General features: G+C 47.1%; 1 protein-coding gene across 1 annotated transcript in view; it reads right to left on the reverse strand.

Annotated features, from left to right (window-relative positions):
• LOC308189128 (vasoactive intestinal polypeptide receptor) overlaps nucleotides 1-20,187 on the reverse strand; it is a 115,394-nt gene extending 95,207 nt beyond the window's left edge. The window contains exon 1 of the mRNA XM_080578881.1: nucleotides 20,032-20,187. Within this exon, the coding sequence (XP_080435007.1) occupies nucleotides 20,032-20,082 (51 nt within the window). The 5' untranslated portion in view covers nucleotides 20,083-20,187. The remainder of the gene's footprint in view (nucleotides 1-20,031) is intronic.
• Nucleotides 20,188-21,604: the final 1,417 nt, after the last annotated feature.

Consider the following 21,604-nt stretch of genomic DNA (forward strand, 5'->3'; position numbering starts at 1 on the left):
CTCAGTTCAACTAGGAAGTAGGAGGGGCAATTGGAAGTGAAAATACATAAATAAACAAACAAACAGCCCCAACCCAGCAATATTTATTAGATGGAAGGAACATACGGAAATTTGAATGCTGTGTCATGAAGCTTAGAAGAACCTTAAGACACTGGGAAAAATCTGCAGCTAGTAGGAATAAGAGATTAACGCGATGTTATTACTTTCAGGTTCCCACTCTCTCTACATGAATTACAACAAACAAAATCTTGCAGATGGTACAGTCCAGTAGAGGAAAGTTCATTGTGTGATTTTGATCTGTATTTGGAAAGCAGCAAGGCAACGTGCATGTATCTGATTATGATGAAGAAGCTTTTTCCAGTCCATTAGTAACAAAGATGGATATTAAACAACATCTACGAGGGATAAACATTCAAAATCTGCAGGCCTGGATAACTTGCACCTAAGAGCACTTCGGCCTGTTGAACACAGCCAAAGGCCTATTTGAACACAGCCAAATGCAAAAGCTGTGCTCAAGAAAGAGTGAATTCAGTGCAGACCTCCAGTATGGCAGCTTGAATTCTGGAAAAGCAGTTCTGGGGCAGAGGATTTGGGGATTAGAAGAGGTAAATAATTCAGCATGAACTCCCAGTATGAGCTGATGAGAAAAGGCTAACACAACTGTTCACTGTATAAACTGAACAGCAAGGAAGAACAGAAAGATAATACTGCTTTTCCACACTGTCTTGGAAAGATCTGTGCTGTGATGCACATCAGGCATTTTAAAAGGGCAATGAAGACCAAGAAAGGGTGTGGAAAGGAGCCATAAAAGCAATTATAGGAGCTTTACATCCTTTTGGAGCAACACCTGGATGCCCTTACTGTAAGGTTATCTCAGTAGACTCTGGACACCAATATTTAGGTAACAGAATCAAGTGCTAAATATCTTCAGAGGTGCACTCTACCACAAGGGAGTTCAGTCTAGCAGAGAAGGACACAAGGAGATGCAAAGTGGAAACTTATGCAAGTTCTGAACTCTCTCCAGAGTGTTTGGATTAATAACTAGGGCAAGGGGCAATGGATGTGCTGAGTTGTCCATCTCAGCTCCTGTAAAGGAGAGTTCAAAGTGCAAGTTATGCTTTTATCAGAAACAGGTTATTTAGATTGAATTTGCTGGAGGTAACTAATGAAAATTAGTTGTTTTTAATAACTAGGCAAATAAAATAATCTACCCTTCCCATCAGGAATTACTCTAATCTAAATATAGCTACAACTACACAGACTTCCCAGGCTTCTGATGTCTGATCTTGGCCCATGCACTGAGACATTAAATTCCAGTTGGATTTTCTCAAACAACTGCTGGCCTCTAACCGTGGAAGTCCTCTTGCTCTCACTGCTGGACAACTGGAAACAAACACAGTCAAATAATGGAACTTCTGTCTCAGTAACGTTCTGGACTTCAAGAGGAGGAAATGCTGCACAGAAATCCTTGTGACCTCCACTTTACGGCCACTTTGTTTTGATTAATGGCCTTTAGTTAGAAAAAAGCCTGAGGATATTTAAATATCCAGATCATGAAACAAGAAGAGACAAAGCAAAGTTACACTGATGCTGCTGGAGCCACTGGGTGCTGCCAATCCCAAGGTTTCGCCAGTATTTGCTCTTCATCCTGGTATGGTCAGTGCATTGCAGCCAACACATGAGTAGCAGCAGCAGGCTTCTAGTCAGCATGAGCGTACAGGAAGGAAAGATACTGACAGTTTGCAAGCCAGGAGACAAATAAATGAGAAATTAAACTCTCGTTACTTTTTCAGAATCATTTCATGATTTTTACTGTTGTTTTTGCTTTTTTTTTTTTAATTTATTTATTTCTTGTATTTGCCAAAAGTGACTAGCAGCTATTATTATTTCACCAGTGCAGACTGGTGATGCTGAGCTGGTCTCTGTACACACAGAGGCATATCCAGCAACCCAAGGTAGAATTAATTTGCCTGAAGTTTGTTGCCCAATGCAGCAGAGCTGGGAAGGTGTTCTGGCTAACCAGTATGATGAAGGGCATAAGAGACCTGCGCTCTCTACACAGGCACCTGGGAACCCTAGGCTACCTCAACTTGCTAACAGACTGTACCTGGGGGCAACTACATTAAGACCCAAAGCTCTAGTGACCATAATGAAATAACTAAACACCTTGATCTGAAAATCAGTCCCACCTTGAGGACATTTTTACAGCTCTGCATCCAGGTCTTATTAAAGGATGAAGGATGGTCGGCATCTAGCTGTCCTTTGCATCTGAAACAGCCTCTTCCTTCCGGTTTACAGAAGAAATAATTCCATCCGGAATAAAGGAGCTGCCCCACTGGTCCAGAGAAGAAGAAACACTATTTACACTTTTCTTTGCTGTCTTTTGGTCTGCAAAGGAGGGATATCCATGTCATTAGTTCTGGCTTTGCAGAACCCCACAGCCCAGGCTTGGAGTACTTGGCCGAGGACACAGTGAACTCTGGCTGCGACTGCCAATTACAAAGTACTTGGATGTACTTCACCTAATGACAACAAATGGATTGTGCAATTACAATTGCAGATATGCTGTGGGACAGCGTTTCAACCCTCTTGCTATCTTAGGGTGCCCTATCTGTGTAAAGGAGAGGTGCACGGTACATGGCTTATCAGCCTAATCTGGGTGCTAATCTGAGAACGTGGACCCAGAACACATCTGCAGTTCTGGGATTTCACAACTCCATTGCTTTTTGCTTCCCGTGAAGAAAGTAACCTTTTCCCCAAGGCTCAGCTAAAGGCAGAGCTAAAAATGCACCTTGGTTGCACGAAGGTCATTACAGACATGGCAGAGGTTGTTCCACTGAAGGAATCGCTTCCAGACGAGGTAACAGAGGCTATTGGCAACAGATGCCATGCTTGAGAAGGACAGAAGACCTTTAGAATCTCTTTCCAGCCCTACCACCTACCAGCAAGTAAAAAAAGAGGGATAGTCTGTTCAGCAGCCCTGCCTGCTCATTGCAATGACAAATTACATTCACGGCTATCTGATTCTTGCCAGTAACTTCCCTTAACTGGGTTTCCTGCCCCAGTGGATTGCTTCCTGCCCAGAACATCCCATCCCCAGAACTGCACGTATTACCAGGGACTGCTTTTTGTAGATGAGAATTTATGCCATTTTGACATAGCGCAAAGCTGGAGTGGTTTTAAATCATGGCAGAACTGGCACCAAGATGCAGCTGTGCCTTGTGCATCCCTCAGGTTTATTAACCTATGAGTATTTCTAAGAGGAAGCAGCTTCTCCAAGTGTGGAAATGTGGCTTTACATCTTCATTTGATTCCCATGTTCCCAGGCTGAGGATCAAGGGATTTACAGTGAAGACACAGAAGTGGGATGGGGTGAGGAAAGAAGAGAAGATGCAACAAAGCCTAAAATTAAATGCTAGTACCCCATTAAAAGGCATTTATTTTAATGTAAAGCCTATCATTTCAGTGGTCAAAGCCACATTTACTGTCACTTGCAACTGATGTACTTTACAGGATCATAAGACTTCAGCCAAAGAGAGAGCTCTCTTTTTCCACAGCTTTCCCACGTGGGCAAGGAGCCATCCACTGCCACGTGCTCCCAGCAGGCCTGTCCAGGTAAACATCCAAAACCGAGGCTTGCAAAGTGCTTTAGGAAAACGAAACTCAGCAATCCTGCCCCATTTATTTACAGCAACACTCCAGACTATAATTGTGATTATATGGACTGGAAATACTGTTATGGGTGAATATATGAAACAAGAAACTTTAAAAAGCTTAAATCGGAGAGACCCTTGGGAGTTCTGGATGGTGTTTCTAGGTACTATCTCACTGCATTTCTGGTCCAGCCTTTCTTTTTCCCTTGATGGACATGAAGGTACGTCAGCTTTTGGTAAAAATGTCATTCATATTCTTAATAATACAAGTTGCTGTCAGACAGCTGATTATTAGCATTATCTGACAGCACCATCTCATGCAACAGCTTAACAGCCTGACCAAAGTTGCAGTCAATGGCTCAATATCAAAGTGAAGAGTGTTGTTCCTCACGGGTCAGCATTGGGATTGGCACTGTTGAACATCTTTGGTGTTGACATGGACAGTAGGATTGAGTGCAACTTCAGCAAGTTCAGCGATGACACCAAGCTGTGCGGTGCGGTCACCACGCTGGAGGGAAGGGATGCCACTCAGAGGGACCTGTGCAGGCCTGAGAGGTGGGCCTGTGCGACCCTCATGAGGTTCAACAAGGCCAAATGCAAGGCCCTGCACCTGGGCCGGAGCAATCCCAAGCACAGATACAGGCTGGGTGGGGAATGGATTGGGAGCAGCGCTGAGGAGAAGGACCTGGAGGTGTTGGTGGATGAGAAGCTCAACATGAGGTGGCAATGTGTGCCTGCAGCCCAGAAAGCCAACCGTGTCCTGGGCTGCACCAACAGCAGCGTGGGCAGCAGGGTGAGGGAGGGGATTGTCCCCCTCTTCTCAACTCTTGTGAGACCCCACCTGGAGCCTGCACTCAGCTCTGGGCCCCAGCACCAGAAGGACAGGGACCTGTTGAAGTGAGTCCAGAGGAGGCCACGAAGATGCTCAGAGGCTGGAGCACCTCTGCTGTGGAGCCAGGCTGAGGGAGTTGGGGTTGTTCAGCCTGGAGAGGAAAAGGCTCCGGGGAGACCTCACAGCGGCCTGCCAGGGCCTAAAGGGGGCTGCAGGAGAGCTGGGGAGGGACTTTTTATGAGGGTAGTGATAGGACAAGGATTATTGGCTTTAACCTAAAAGAGGGTAAGTTTAGATTAGATATAAGGAGGAAATCCTTTACTGTGATGGAGGTGAGACACTGGAACAGGTTGCCCAGAAAAGCTGTGGGTGCCCCTTCCCTGAAAGTGTTCAAGGCCAGGCTGGATGGGGCTTTGAGCAACCTGGTCTGATGCGAACTGTCCCTGCCCTTGGCAGTGGGTTGGTCCCTTCCAACCCAAACCATTCTATGTTTCTAAATGTCCCCTCGAATTAGCCTAGTACCAGCTCCAGTCTTTGCTCCACAAAATTAATGCATCATATGTAAGGGATAGCAAATAGAGTTAAGTGCTTTCCTTAGCACTTAACTTTGAGGTATTTAGTACCTTGAAACTCACAGCTTTGCTCTGAAAAGCCCTTAAAGAGGCAACAAAGGTCAAGGGTGGCTCCCAGAGCAGCAGCCCCCTTGAATGGCACAATTAACTTTATGCCTTAACTGCCTCCTGCTTCTCCACCCAGGAAGTTCAAGGGGAGAGATTATTTTTCCCTCTATTCCATCCTTTAGAGTCCTGTGAAACTTAGAAGTGGATACAACAAGCTGGATCATCTGCTTTCCTTTGCTTCCACTGACAAAGGGATTGTTACTTCCTGAGGCTGGAGCAATGAACAGCAACTACACAGCCCTGTCCCCGTAGAATTAAACCTGGCTGGCAAAACCTGTCTGTCTGTACCTGCATTTGTCATGGACTTCTTAACCTGACTTGTAGGTCTTCAGAGAGCTGTTATGTACATCCCTGAGGAATTGCCAGCTCTGCATGAAAAGTACCTGGAGTAAAAGCAAGGATACCTTATTGCTCCTTTCTGCTGAGGAGATGTAAGTAAAAAAATCCCAACACTTCTTCCAAGGAGCGGGGAAACAACCCCTGACTTAGGATCCAAGCCCCTCTGGATTTAAATTCCCTGCAATGAGAAGATCATCACACTTTTTTCTCTTTATAGTCACAGTAATTTGCCTTTTCAATGGCACACAAATTAAATCCATCTGGAATGGCTTTTTAATTAAAATCATGCTTTGCTTATCAGAGTGAGAACACTTAACTGATTACAAAAGAAACATGCAAAGCTCTGGCATCCCATTCCTCATTCTCCAGCCAGGTTGTGCAGCAAACACATTCTGCTAAACCACGTGTAATGCTTTGGAGACTATCCCACACAAGCTCTCCTCACCCCAATTTTGGATCAGAAAAATTCATATAGGTCATAGAGTCTATACAAGAAGGTAGGTAGAAAAGCTCCCTGTCTCTGGCTGAACCTGGTGGAGTTCACGCTTGTTTGGATTTTCTGACTCCTAGAAATGCCCTACAGAAGCACAAAATCTCTATACTTTTAATTTCAGCTCTTTGGCTGTGCTGTTATTTATCTTTGTAGGCAACTGAAAGGTTTCCCACTGTCTCAAAAGCACCTTCAGGCTGGTTGAAGCCATACATCTAACCCATTCCTAGAAGACATGCCACAGTATTCCACTCCATTGGTTAAGAGCTTTTTTAAAAAAAAAAAAATAATAATAATAATAATAATAATTATTATTATTATTATTATGAGCATTAAACTTATGGTCAGATCTTCAGACAGCATGGCACAGTACCGGTAACATCAGCAAAGCTAAGCTGATTTATTCTGGCTGAGGATGGTAACTGCAGGGCAGGATTTTCCCAAGCACAACCATTAGTTAAATTCCTGGGGCTGAATGAATGAATGACCGAGCTCCTGCATGCTGTTATCTTTCTATTCTCTGTGCCAGCTTGCACTAGGGAAAGGGACGTCGAGGCAGATGTTACAAATGAGGTCTTGAACTCATGCTGTTTGCAATGATCCGATGGGACTTTCTATCAGAATAGCACCATCAGAGGAACTCAGCAGCATTTCCTGATTGACAGAAGATCGCACGCTACTTTATTTGGGGAAGCTACTCTTTTATTTTTAGTTCCAGTAAGACCACTGCAGCCACGAAGTGCTGGATTCCAGAGGCTGGAACCTCTCCCAGAGGAACCCAAAGACAGACACGTTGATCTCAAAATGTCTCTGACAGTGGAGAAAATGCGATTTGGTCATTGTAACTCCTCCTGCCCTCTCCCTCCTGACCCCTAGATGTGCCACATCACTGATGCTACTCGTTTGCACTGATAGCATAACTTGGGGGTACTCAGTAACATACTCCACAGGAGACACCAAAAGCCTGATCTCACGGGTCATGACGCTGTTACGTTCTTAAATACCTTTAGAATCAAGACTTAGCCCAATATTTCCAAGCCTATTCTTTTTTTCCCCCCGATTAAATCTGTTTCTGTTGAAGTGAGTTAGAAATCCCCAAACTAATACTGAATATGCTTCAAACTAATAATTGTTACTAAACTACTTTCAATACTGAAACTCTTCTACTCACAGTATCTGGTCTACAATTTACAATGCAGGTCATTATCCCTTATCTGCATGTGTCAATCTTCCAACCTGCAAACTAGCAAAGTGACATTTCCCTCCTTCCCAGAATTGACTGTGCCATTATTGAAAGGTGTTAACAGTATTTAGCACATTCTGGTCATTTTCTGGCCTGAAAAAGAACGTTTGAGAACAATCCATAAAAAGCAAGTTTTGTCTTTATTCACTCTTCTGTCAAGAAAAATATCTCAGAACTCATGAAGCTTTCCAGTTCTGTGATGAGAAGACAAAATGGTAAAAACTACTCCATTTTTCTCCCCAACCAGTGAAGAACTGACATGCCCAAGGATAAATATTCCTCTCACCCCAAAAACTTTACAAGCAAAAAAAATACACCTTTCCAAAAATATTCCTCAAGGTGTTTTTTTATTATTATTTTTATTTTTTAAAGGGAAACACATTTGGAAGTTAATGCTCAGCAAGGTCTAATGTGAAGTGGTCAATTGAATTTCTTTAGATTTTGTCCTTAAGATTCATGAAATCTCATTTCACGGTAACCACATGCCCCACACCCAGAGGTCAGCTGCAGCTACTAATTGGCTGAGCTGTGCAGAAATATACTGGTTTCCGCACTAATAGACCTCAGTATCAGAGTAAAATGTGAGCTTTAAGCTCTCCCCGTCGCCCAACTGCCCACCCCTTGGAAGCAGCTCATGTCCCTCTGCACGTGCAGCTGGAGGCAGCTGATTGTATCATTTCTGGAGAGAAGGGCCATTTTTAAACTTATTTTAGCATGGTGTGAAGAGTCTGGGAGAGATTTCCTATGGCTCATAGGAGAGCAATCAGAAATATGAATTCCCCTTTCTCTTCTCCCGAAACAAAATGTTTACAAGACACAGACCTCATCTGCTCTGTGAGACACTGTGCTGCGACTGTCAATCCAATCCCCTGGCTGAACGCTAAGCATATGGCCAGCGTCATTATTCTGATGAAAAAACTTTTCCCTGCCTCTGTTCCCTAACAAAACCCTGTTCCCTTCATGGCAATGACTCCCATGACAGCCTGAATGACGACACTGCTGGCTGGTACGGGAAGTCCTGAGTCAATAGTGGATGGATTCCTCGAAACAAGTGGTAGCAGGGACATGGAGCAATGACCCCTGTCACACGCAGAGCAAAGCCTTCCAGGTCACACTGGGTTTCTTGCAACAGGAACATGTCCTGGCCCAAATACACTCACAAGCTTATTTTAGAAAAGAAAGAAAAAAAAAGAGGCCAGTAAGTTTGCCAAAAGAGGCCTCATCAGTGGGAACCAGTGGAAAACAGGCAAAGTTGTAATATTGGGGGGGGACTATATGAAACCCTAGAAAGATCCAGCCCTCTCTAACAGACCAGTATCTTGTTTGAATCTCCAACTCTCACCAATGTCAAAGCCAAACCTGGGTGCGTCTCCAAGCCCAGCCACCCTCCCATTCCTGCACTGCAATGATGTCTTGGTCTTGCTCCTGGCTCTGCTTTGCAGGGTTTTTGCCTAAACAGGAGGGCCAGTACTGCATTGTGAACAGTACCACACCAATTTCTTTCCTTGCACGGCAGCTGCATAACATACACATCATATGGGAAAGCTCCCCTGGGACAGATACCACATCCTTTTCAGAGACAGACCGACCTCCATCGCAAAAGAAGTTGACTTTCTGGCTCTCAGCACTTCTCCTATGGCCAGCCAAATTCAATCCCATCGAGTGTACAAACACTCTTGTGCCAGCACTAGCCTTCTACTTTTGGAGACACTTCCACTCCCAGACATTATCACGAGCGCACGTGCAGGGGGTAGTTGCACCATCCCCTGGTATCGATTTGCTAGGCTAATCTAACCACATACAAACTAATTCATCTTCATGAAATTAGTTTAGGCAGACAAAAGTGAAAAGAAATAAGCAAACAGTATATTTTTCTTATTTCCAGAGTGGGTTTTAGTCCCACCCTTAGCAGAAAGCCCATTTACAGAGCCTGGGTCCTGAACTAAGCACTTTCCAGCCTCATCCTATGCCTGAACTGCTGCCACTCTCCACCTGCAGCTCAATTTACTAGTTCATCTCCTTCTACTCAGTTACCCCAGCGGATGCTGTTCCTTGTCTGCACTTCTCCCCTGGCTACTTTGCAGGGGAGCAAGCATTTATCTTTAGGTGCGTTGTACTCTGGTTGGGCTCTCCTCCCAGGGCTGCAATATATATGTAATACTTGTTTCAAGTGTTGACAGCCTGGGAGGCTTGAGTGGTGAACTGGCAGAGAAGAAATAATTGCTAAGTAGAGGGGCACCAACCTGCCAAGCATTTTAATACCCCTCATAGAAACAGAGATGTGACTTTTCAGCAGTCCCATAGTGGGGAAGAAAGCAAGCCCAAATCAAAGACACAGCTGCCCTTTTATTATGATGATGATTTCAGTTGTGCAATAACAAATCCTGTCAGATCTTCGAGAGAGAGGAACGGGGAGAAAAACATTAGAGCAATACGCAGAGGAAAAACAGCCTGGAAAGAGGCAGCACAGGAGAGAGAACTGTGCCCAGGCTGCTTCGTGCTGCCAGCACGGGCTGTCCCTAGGGAATGCTGCAGCTCCGGGATGCTTCTAGGTGGCACCAACCCAGGTGTGACCAGTGGACCCTGCGATCAACCCGCACAAGAGATTTATCCCACATGTGTAGAGTGGTCACACAGAGATTTTCAGGCTGGCCTTGGAACAGAAAGCAGGCAACCTCTTTGCAGCTGGGCTTTGTGACTGCTGCTTTTGTGTTTCTCATGCCCATTGCTTGCAGCGGCGCTTCCACATTGTATTTTAACCTCCTCCTCTATCTCATCTCACATCCTCACCAACTCCCCGTGCAGATATCATGCTGGGATCACAGGTCCTGGCTGGCCCCAAAAACCCAAGGTCTCCATCATAACTTGCAAGAGCTACGTGGACTCTTTTCCCTTCTGCATCTCATTTCACAAAGCCTAAATACAGGTCTGTTGAGCAGACCAGGTGTCTTTCCTCTAACAAAAACTGCAACCTATCAACCCTTTACTTCGCTACTCTTCCACAAGTGAATCAAGTGTTTCTGGAACGTGCCCCTTCAATAAATCCTGGTTTTATCTGCCTGTAACAATAACGTAGTAGTAAAATAGTTGAACAAACAACCAAAGCTTCAGTTTTATAGCTAGCTTTATAAATATTTTCAAATGCTTATTGGTCCCTTAAGACATTTTTGAGGCTCAGGTCAAGTAGACCCAAGGCAGCAAGCTCTGATTTTTAATTTCCTTTCCATCTACAAAACTGTCCTGGCTTGGCCAAAGAGGTTAAACCACGAGAGCTGTCTGGCTCTGGAAGAGCTTCCCGGTCAAAGGACCATTGTGAAAAAGTGAACTTTAATAAGTTAAAGGAGAATAACCATACAAATACAATCTCTAAAACTAACTCGCCACGGTTTTATTAAGTACTGCTATAGCTGTGATTGCCTAGTGATATACAGAATGTAATATTTTTACTAGACTAATAGAGATAAAGGAAAAAAAAAAAAAAAAAGCTTTTAAAGCTCTAACTCTGAAACAGTCAGGAAATTTCAGGCTATGCGTAGGCCAGAAATAACTGTTCTGAGTTTAGTCAAGTTCGTTAATTACAGAGAAAAGAGTAATTAGCACCTGTAGAGCAGACGAACTGCGTTGGTAGGGAGGAGCTGGTAGGACCACCAGCCCTTGTAGGGCTGCAGGGTAGGCGAGAGCTCTCAGCTCCGAGACAGCAAGAACCGAGATGAGAAGAAAACAGCAGCATGTCATGAAAACCAACATCTCCACCGAGTCTGTGCTTTGTAATGCCCAACAGAACCACGGATGGTGATTTGTGGGCTTGGCTTCTGGAGATATTTCACAGGTCTGTAACACAGAAAAATGGTAGCGATAGCTTCGCAAAAACCACGCTCTCCAAGCGGCGTGCTTCTCTTGCAGATTGTCCCACTGACAAATGTCTTCATGCTGAACCCAGCACAATAGCTACGGGGCTTTGTTTTTTTCAGATCCCAGGAAGGACTTCTGTGTCTGAAAGTATACCTATTTTTTTTAATATAATCTATTTCAGTTGTTCCAATATAAGCTGTTACTTTCCTTGACAAACATTGCTTCATCTGCATCGTACACAAACAGCCTGAAGATAAGCCCCTGACATGCTGTTTGCTGAAACACGTATGGCTTTCCAGGGAAAGGGAAAAAGAGTGGGGCAGGGGGGGACACGGTTGATTTTGCTGCAAATGGTGTTTCAAAAGAAATGGGGTGAGCGAACAAGAATTCCTGCACCCAAAAACACAGCTCATGCCCCAACAGCAAAGCTACAGAAGGCAAAAAAAAAGCTTTGCACAGAGAAATTGTCCAAAAAGAAAACTGCATAACAGAAGTCAGTGAGCGGAGAAATACGGAAGCTGGGGGGAAATTCTTCAAGAGGAGTCATTACAGCACAGGAATTAAGAGCACGGCGTAGCTAAGACCCACAGAGCTCTGCAGCCGTGTTTAATGTCAGTCCCCCAAAAAATGCGAGCAGCCTAGCAGTTGACACTTGAGCATGTCAGTAATTCTCCACGTAACGCTTGGCCTCCTTTCGGTGCCCTGTGAAGCTGGGAACTGTCTCGACAGCAGCATTTTTCTGCCTTTGAATATGCTGAGCAGAAAGAAAATCTGCTTCTATTGTGGGATGAAAAAAAAAAAAGTGGGGAGGAAATCCTGATTATGGTTAAAAGCTAGGGTGGAAATGAGAGAGACCCAAATAGCTGGGTGCAGGCATTGCAGGAAACAAGCGGTTTGTTTCAGGGCAGGCTCCTCCGTGCTTGCACTCTGCTTTGAGATGACGCCGGGGCAATAGCAAACCCCAGGGAGGGAATCCCAGTGGGGTCCCCAGCGTGAGCAAAGCACACAGCCAGTCTCAGCAAGGGGAAGAGAGCAGCAGCATCCCTTGGCTTTCCTTGCTGGATTGCCATCGCTACCTGCAAACTACAAGGATTTCACTCCCTCCCTCAACAAGAAAGCACATCGGCCAGGGCAGTGGGTTTTAATCTGCTCAGCAGGCTCCTGAGGGCTAAGAAAGGTGACTTAGAGGAAAAGCAAGGGAATACATCCCACGTGGCCACAAGGGGATGAAACCCTCCCCTGATAAATAGCTGGGGGGGTCTGTAGTGGGAAAGAGGATGGAAAAAATAAATCACTGCAGTTATTTAAATTAGGAGTTGGACTTGGCTACAGCTAAATAAGGGCAGAAGAGGTAGAACCTGCAGCAGGATTTGGATTCTGGCTGCTTCCAAGCCGAGTGCATAAAGATGCTGAGAGTCAGGTCTGAAGCAGCTTTTCGTTTCGCTGCAACTGCATAGAGTCGTGAGGGGCTTGGGGTGGGGGTGGCAGGGGGTGTCACAATCAGTGTATCTTGTTTCCCTTTTGTTTTGCAAAGGCGTATGTTCCTTAAGTTTGAACAGCAGCAGCCTAGCCACTTAGGAAAAAAAGAGATAAAAAAAAGCAGCTTTTGAGTAGCGAATAAAGCAGGCTGCAGGGAAAAATTCAGCCTGAGCCTTTTTTTTTTTTTTTTTCCCATTCTTATACAACACATGGGAAACCTGGGCAGGGATTTGGCTGGCAGCCTAAGACCTCTAAATGTAGGTGTCTACACGGGGTTTGAGTGAACTGCCACTATAGTCAACGAGGGCTCAAAAAGATGCGCAACGTAGGCATGTGGTGCCATTTGAGATAGATTTATTTTCGGTGTTTCTGGCACCTGTATGGAGCTGGCAGATAATACAGCATCCACAGGTTCTTCAGAAAGGGGAGATGTGGGGCCACGGGGCACCTTCACACATCTGGGCAGCCAAACTGAGCCCGACCACACCGGGATCCTAAATCACCTGGGTCACACGTAGACGCCTACGCAGAAATGCCGAAACGTAGGTGTCCCGATCTGCAAGGTGATTCCCATCCCGAGGTCACCTGCAGGGAAGCTCACAGGCTGATTAGCTGAGATAGACAGTGACATTTATAAGGGCCCTGGAGACACTCGCTGCTCAGATCTTAGATGTGATGTTATGGATCACCAGGTATTAATTGAAACATCTGTTAAACACAAAATCAAGGTTGGAGCCTTGAATAGACATCTTTTTAAAAGATACCCTATAGGTTTCAGATTTACAAAGGAGACACAAAGTATTGATGTTTTCCCTTCTGGAAAAGAATTGTATTTAAATTGATTTTTTTTCCCTTTCTTCCTGATGAGGTGCAATTTCACAGGGATGAACCACTGGGGAGCTCACACTGAGCTTCACAACTCGAGTAGGAACAGCCCTGAGCCAGCTGTAAAAGGGAAGAGAGGATCATGAGGACAGCAGCTCAGCAAACACGGAGCTGGCACCTCCATATTCAATTCCTCTGGTCTCCTCCTGATTTAAAATCAATGCAACTCAACAAAGCCAAGTTGTGAGGTCCTGAAGAGTTTATCCAACCGGCATCACCAAGTCCGTTGCCCATCCCGCTAGTGAAATGCATCAGAAAAAATTCCTGAATTAGAAAACTCCCCTGATTAATTTCTAATACCTGAATTTGAATTGAAACAACAAAAGTGTAAATCTCCCAGCAGTTCAAACACCAAAATGGATGGTTAGTGACTGCCCTGGGGGTAAGAAATCCACCTAATGTGACTAATGGAGGAGTTTAAGGCTGTTAACATCCACTGTTTCAGTTGACTGGAAGAGTGACTTTGTTAATGTAAACCACATCAGGGTCTCCAGAATTCAAGCACAGCTCAGAAGCTAAAATAGGTCTTAAAGTCCAGGAAATACTCTGTACATATATAAGTCAGTGCTGTAGATAAAATCTGGCACAATAAAACGCCAGCAAAGCAGCACTAATGTGTGCTTTCCAGCCGAGAGCAGCCCACAACACACATCCCGGTGTCCCTGAATTCACTTCGCAAACCAACCACCTGAGAATTGCTGGACTTAATCCTGATGTCACCTACTCTAACTTTGTAGCAGGGCTGTATTCGCCCCGGGGCATCGCATCTGCACAGCTGACGGAGGAGTGGGGGATGAATGTTGGAGGCAAGGACCGTAACAGCAAAGAAATATCGCGCCTGCTTCCGCCTCTTACCCCTACCTGCTGGCTTCCCACAGGTCAAGCCGTGCTCACCCAGGCTATTTATACTTGTGCGGATTGGCAATTATTAATCATAATTGCTCGTGCTATTATATCTCTTTCCTCATCAGGGTTTGTGCATGAGCCTAAGTAGTTTAAAAGTGATTTGTAGCAAAGCAAATAGCCAGCAGATGCTTCTAGTCAAGCTGAAGTTTGGGGACAGAACATCTTGGCGCTATTAACAACATCCTTATCAGAAGGAAACTTTGTACGTCTATTAACATCTCCAGATGCTTTAAGTGCTCTAAAAAGCCAAAGCTGGAGGAGTCTGGTATTGCCCCATTCAACAAACAGAAGGGTTGTGTGAGGACTTAAGGAACATCCAGCCACCGGCGGCTGCAGGGAGCCCACCTGCATCTCAGACCTTCCCCAAGGCACTTCCTAGTGAATGAACTCTTCCTGCACTACAGGCCTGGTAATGTGAAAGGTAAAGCTCATGCCCGGAGAGATGAATCATCCCAGAGAGATCCCTGGTGGTCAGGCACAAGGCCAAGCAAGCTGCAGGTTGCTCCAAAAGGGAACGGTGACAAGAGCGCTCAGCTGGTGAACGGCCTTCCCGAGCCACGCACGGGACCTCCCTGACATGGTGTTGGCTGGGTTAGCTCTGGACGGAGGCCAATCTGATAGCCGGCATCGCTTCCCTTCCTCTCTCAGACAGAGAAATCAAGGGTCCGGTCCTGCTTCCACTGCAGCCCTCTGGGATCTCATTTCCAGAGGCACAGACGCTCCCTGCCTTGGCTGGATTCCCACCCGAGCGGAGCTCGTGATTTCTGGAGAACGTCCGGGAGCCCGGAGGGGAGGGAGCAGCAAAACACCGAGTGCTCAGCGCTCCCTGAGGGAAACCTGAGAACAGGGGGACAAACCAGTGCCATGGCACGGGCAGGCTCAGCAAGTCTCATGGAGGGGGCTGGAGCGCCTGTCTGTCCACCTGTCTGTCCGCCCAGCCGTGCTCTCCAACCCACCCGCCGGCCCGGAGCTCCAGGCCTTCTCCAGCTTCTCCAGACATCTCCGACCCACACATTTGGATCGCAGCTGGGGATTTTTCCTGGCTGCATTTCCTAGATTTTGGTCCTCTCGTGGGATTTTTCTTGTCTTTCTGATACAGAAGGGGGAAAGTCGTTGAGACCAGAGAGCAGGGTTGTGTTCACCACACATCCCTTTCCAGGCACCAGCACACACCTACATCCCCTGCGCCACCACGACACCGCAGTGACCTTACAGTGCCAACACGGAGAGCAGGACGGGACCTGCCATGCTCATAAAACCAAGCTAAGCCCTGCTCCTCATCCAAACTGGAGTAACAACATTTTCTTCGCGCAGATAATTAGACTCCTTTCCTGCCTCTGAGCCACCGATCCCACGCAGGTATGACAAACCACCTCCTGGTGCACTCAGATCTGGCTGTACAGGGACAATTGATGCTGAGCAGGGAGATATTTTTCCTGACCCTTTTCTTCTTCTACAACAAGGATTTATGTCTACAAGCTAGCCCAAATACCTGGTAACCTCCCAGTCCTACAAAGTCAGCAGATGATGCGGCAAACAGAAGACTGATTTTCACGAGGTACCAGTCTTTCCAGTTGCTTCTGCTGGAGACCATCTGGTAAAAGGAAAATGCCATTTATTTTTTCCCCCTGAAAATTGTACAGGCTATCCCTTAAGGAGACAAGGTACAGTACAGCCCATGCAGTGACACATGCAGCGACACACCAAGGACATGGCTGAGTCACAGGCTGAGCAGACGTAGCCTAAAGGGCTTTGGGGCAGCTACAACACACCACAGAGCAACGTTGCCCGGCTTAGCATCCCAAACCTTCCCAAATCCATTTTTCTCTAGGTCTCATTCTTTCTTCGTTTCCAAGACTCAGGAAAGCTGAAACACCTCCTTCATGGCCAGTCCCATCCCCTACTCGTGTGCCAGTTGTCCGTCTGTAAAACTACCAGCGCACCTTACTGCTCTGCATCCACCAAGTACTGTGACCACCGCCCTCGGGGTGAGAAGAGCCATCCACTGCTCATCTGCACCACTACGAAAGGGCAAAACCAAAACCTGAAAGTAGCAGCAGCATCCCAAGCCCTCCCCAGCCAGACTTCCCACGAAGCAGAGCAGACCCTGCCCTGCATTTGTATTCGGCGTGGCCCTCCGGCTGTCACACCAGCTGACAGCGCAGCAGGGAGGGAGTTTGAACCAGAGTATTTTTAGAGCACTGCAAAAAAGGAGAAAAAGGAAGCAACATATACATCCACACCCGAATTAACAAGCCAGACAGCTTTCTCTGTCCATGGTCCCATCTGCTTTCTGATGCTGGGTATTTGGCAGCTATCCCTTCTCTTTAAAAAAAACACTGGGAAGGACTCATCCCCTTTTACAACACATTGTGGTCCCCCTTGTGTCTGCTTCTCCAGAGCTTCCCTGCTGGGGACCGACCCCAGCTGCAGGAGGGTGTGAAGATTGCGGTGTGAACCCCGCCGTGGGTGGGCTGCAGCACCACACTGCTTAAACAGCCTTAAATATTCCACGTAGAATTTTTTTTTCCCCCATCAGACACTGTAGTTTTGCCTATTTTGCTCTTTTGCCTTGTTATGCCCTAAATGAGAGCTTCTTAAAAATGTGTATTGCTGAAAATATACGCTCTGAAAACTTTCAGTGTTACACAGAGACAACGAGACTTTTGGAGTTACCCAGAAGTAACTGGGCACCTGGTGCTCTTTGAACGGTGGCTTTGAATGAATAAATAAATGCATTTATACACAGATAAATGTTAATAAATCACAAAACCTAGATGTATTACTGGGTTTGTGACAAGGCCTTTTTTAAACATGTAATTTCATTGCTAAATGAACTTTGTGTAGGATGCAGGAGTTAGGTTACAGGATTCTAGTAAGTACCTTGCCTCTTCACCAAAACACGGATTATTTTGGTTTAAGTGTATTTATCTCAATTATCAGATTCTCAGTCAATGGCAGATGAAAGAGATGCAGATATGGCTGAAGCAGCTGTCCCATGAACTTAAATTCAGCTATTTTTTTTAGAACAATCCTGTTTCTAGCATTTACATTTAAGCTGCTGAAGGACCAGATCCAAGTATTTTATTCCTTCCTGTACACTTCATGGCAGCAGCAGAACAAAACTCTGAAGAAAAGCATGAGTTACCCAGCGGGGCAAACTTGGCTACTCCAATATCTTGCAGTCTGAAGGCACGTGGAACCCACCAAGTCCTTCAAATTGTCCGCTTCCCATTTACTAGACACAAACATCTCCAGTTTGTTGCTCTCTGGGACAGATTAGCATAATCACAGCCCTGAACAGGCCAACCAATCCAACAGAACCCTATAGGGATTATTCTGGATTAACACTGCATTGCACACCCAGCCTCCCAAATTTAGCACTTTTTGCCCAAGTGTTAAACTCGATCATTGCAGGAGGCAGGACTCTGGTGAGCATGGCTTGAATCACAGCAAATAAAATTTACCCAATTTCCTTTTTCCACATCTGTAAATCATGAAAGGCCAAGGTGAAAGTTTACAACAGCAATTAGAAGTCACAGGGCCACCACAGTTTTATAGCAGTGAACTTCTCAATCAGCCAGTTGTTCTCGTTCAAAGTTTTTCCAATGACACACCAATAAAAGTTATCACAATAAACTGCACGAGAAGACTTTGCTGAGCGATCGTTGATCCCAGAGCCTTGTTACAATCACAGAGCTGCTTCTGCTTTAAAAATGCGCTCTGATTCCCAGGCTCAAGCTGAGAAACAAAAACAACAGGGATTTTCTCTGGCATCAGACACCTCAGCATTAGTCACCTCGCAGATCCGCAGAGATAAGGAGCTCGTAAAATCTCTCTAACCCTCTAGAACAAACCAGGTGCCAGGAATGTTCAAAAGAACGACAAAGCCACCGCAACCAACGGTTCCACTAAACTGAGGCAAGGAAGTGAGATAAAGTACAGAACAAGAAAGTCCTACAAAGGTGGAAAAGGGACCAGAGCTGGCCTTTGGGCTGCACTGGTGCTGCTCGCCATCATCCCAAAGCTTTGTGGGTCTGCGCTCATTGATAGGAAGGAGCGAGCGCACTGCCATAAGGGCCTGATCCTGCCAACGCTTGCATGTCAAACTTCAGCAGACCGCATGACAGATCTGCAGGATCCGGCCCCAAAGGACCTCTTCATGCCAACAGCGTTTAAAGAAATGAGATTTTTGTCATGGGCTTCAGTGGAAGCGGGAGCTGGAGCAGCTCCAGCAGCTGGTGGGAGCGCTGCCCCCTTCTCACTTCCCCAGCTCGAGCCCCGGCCGTGAACTATTTTGGATTTTTCCCTAAGGCAAAATCTGTAGAATTCCTGGAACTAATTGCCTAGCCTTTATTTATTTATTTATTTTTATACTTTAATCCATTTTCCCAGCCTGTTCTTCCACAAAGAAGAGTCTTTGGTGATGCAGGTGGTTGGGTAGCATGTGCTGACAGCCAAAAAAAAAATTGAAATTAGTCCATTTGTCTTGTTTCCTAAGGGGCAAGAGGAGAAGAAAGGGGACACAAGTGATGCAGTCCCAGAGATGGGTAGCTTCCCACTGTCTGGGTTGCTCTGCCTCTGCCTGCTGGGGACCAGAGCAGCTTTGGGCGAACCGCTGTCACCAGCCGAGCGAGTAGAAGCAGCCTGCAGCCAAGTACCGAAGGCACAACCCAGCTCCTGGGGGCAACCTCACCCAACCCAACAGTGTGCCGAGGAGGCAATCACATCCTTCAGAGGAAGGAAATGTGTGGGAAAGGATTAGAAGTAAGGGGGAAACTCAGCCACAGCCAGCTCCCCATCTCCTCCCCCTGCAGCTCACCGAATTAAAATGAGCAGTCTCCTTAAAAATCAGACACTGCGGGGCTCAAGCTGCCAGATGAGAGCTTCGGTGAGATGTTCAACATCCGACCCCGTGCCTGCACTGTTTGCACAGACAATTAGCTTTTGCGTGCACGCGCGTGTGTGTGTGTGTGAGCGCCAGGCACGGGAGAAACAAGCCCGCTCGCTAATTCTCCAGCGTGCTACCAGCTGGCTGCGGCGGGGATGGAAACAGCAGTGCCCCGCTCGGGGACCTGCAAACGTGGGAATTGTAAGCAGGGGACAGGACAGCCAGAAAACCCACCCTTTGCTCCCACATTCTGCTCGTCCCAGACATTGCATCCACGTGAGGTTTGGGTGGCAGAGAGCAGCGCTTCACTCAACTTCTCCTGGTGGCTGATCTCTGTGCTGGAGCCCCCTGCCCTGCTGCCCCCCGTCCCCCCCTAAATATCTCAGCCCGCTGCTCCCAGGGCCGGGGGAGCTTTGCACAGGAGGGTGCAGGAAGCTCCCGGACGGGAACCAAACCGAAAGCCGGGCTGCAAGGCTGGATGGCAACGAAACCGAGAGCCAGCCCTGATAGAAAACACCGAGAACCCAAAGTGAATCCCTCCGGCTCCCGCGATCCTCTCCCTCTTGCAGAGGAAGCAGAGCTTGAAAAAAAACAATTAATTAATTAACCGATTACTGTTTCACGGACTACGCAGGGAAAGGGAAACCCAGCAGAGACGCGCCTTCGACCGCCGCCGCTTCCAAAGTTGCCCAAAGTTTGCCCAGAGCAAAACCCCTTCGCCAAACCCCCTCCGAAGGAGCGGACGGCGGGGCGCTGGCGGCCCCGAGCCGGGGACACTCACCGCGGAGAGGAGGCAGCTGAGCACCACGACGCGCAGCCCCGCGCACCCCATCCTGCCCGGCCCCGGGCGGTGCGCGCAAGGCGCAGCGCAGCGCTCCCGGCGCTCACCCGGCAGCCGCGCATCCAGGGAGGGACGGGAGGAGGAGGAGGAGGAGGAGGAGGAGGAGGAGGAGGAGGAGGAGGCGGAGGAGGAGGAGGAGACGGCACCGGCCGCCGCGCCCCCTCCGCGCCTCTCCGCCCCCCGCCCGCCCCAGGTGCCCGCGGCCCCGCTGCGCTTCCCACGGTGTCCGCTCCCTCCTCCTGCTGCCCCCCCTTCTTCTCTCTTTTTTCCACCTGCCCCCCTTCTTTTTTACCCCTTCTGCCTTCTTCCTTTTAATCTGTTTCCCTTCTTTTGCCTGCTCTTTTTTTTTTTTTTTTTTTCCCCCCACGCTTTTCTTTCCCTCCTGTTTTTCCTTCTTTCCCATTCCTTTCTCTGTTTCCCCTTTCCTTTTTACCCCCTCTTCTTCCCTTTTGCTTTTCTCCTCTGGTTCTTCCATTCTTTCTCTCCTCCTCCTTTCACTTTTCCTCTTTTTCCTCTTTTCCCCCTTTTACACATTTCATTCCTTCCCGCCCTCCCCACTTTTTTTTCTGCTTTTCACTGTTTCCCCCTTTCTCTCTTTTTCCCCTTTTTCCCCCACTGTCCCTGTATTTCATTCCCCCTTTTCCATTTTATCTCTGTTTTTCCTCCTTTTCACCCATTTTCCCATTTCCACACCTCTTCTAATTTTAAATCCTCTTCACCCTTCCCCTCCCTTTTCTCCTCTCCTTTCCCGCTTTTTTATTTTTCTCTTTTTTTCCCCTTCTTTCGTTTTAAATTCCTTTCAATTCTTCCCTTCTCACCATTCTTTTCCTTTTTTTTTTTTCTTTTCTGTTTCTATTTTTTTTCCTTAACTCATTGCAATGGGATGGAGAGAAGCTGAGGCAGAGGAGATCAGCAGAGCTTGAATTTTACTTTTCACCCACCAGCTGGTGCAGTCAGTATGGGATTCCTCCAGCCCTGGAGCAAGAAGCTTGCACACCAATGACCAGCTGCACATAAGCATCTCCCTCTTCAGGGAGCCAGGAGCTCCCTCGTAGATGAACCATCCAGGCAGCTAAGTGCTGTGTTCAACAGCTCGCTGGAGTCTGTCCTGAAGGCACTGAGGAGGGTGCTGAGGCATGGCCTTGGCACAGGGACAGTGGTTAGAGCTGGCAGGGCTGCAGATGGTGCAGATGTTGCCATGAGGTCTGCGAGGGGGTCGCGTGGTGCTGGGGGAGCAACCCAACACTGCTGGGAAGGGGCACTCGGGAACATTTGGCTCCCTCCAAAGCAGCTGCTGGTTTGGGAGGGCTGCGTGGACAGCCAAAGTGTGCAAATCCGAGCCCAATGCAGTCAATCTGTGTGCCCGCTCTCTGCCCTTCTCTCCGTAAAAAGAGAAAAAAGTTCCTAGATGCCTGTCAGTGGCACGACGTTTCTGGAGTTGTGATTCTGAAGGACAGCTCAAGGCCAAATTTACCTGTATTTTAGATGTAAACGTCAAAAACCCTCCCCTCTC

The sequence above is a fragment of the Anser brachyrhynchus genome (genome assembly GCF_964034855.1).
Source record: "Anser brachyrhynchus genome assembly, chromosome: 2".
Classification (NCBI taxonomy): Eukaryota; Metazoa; Chordata; class Aves; order Anseriformes; family Anatidae; genus Anser; species Anser brachyrhynchus.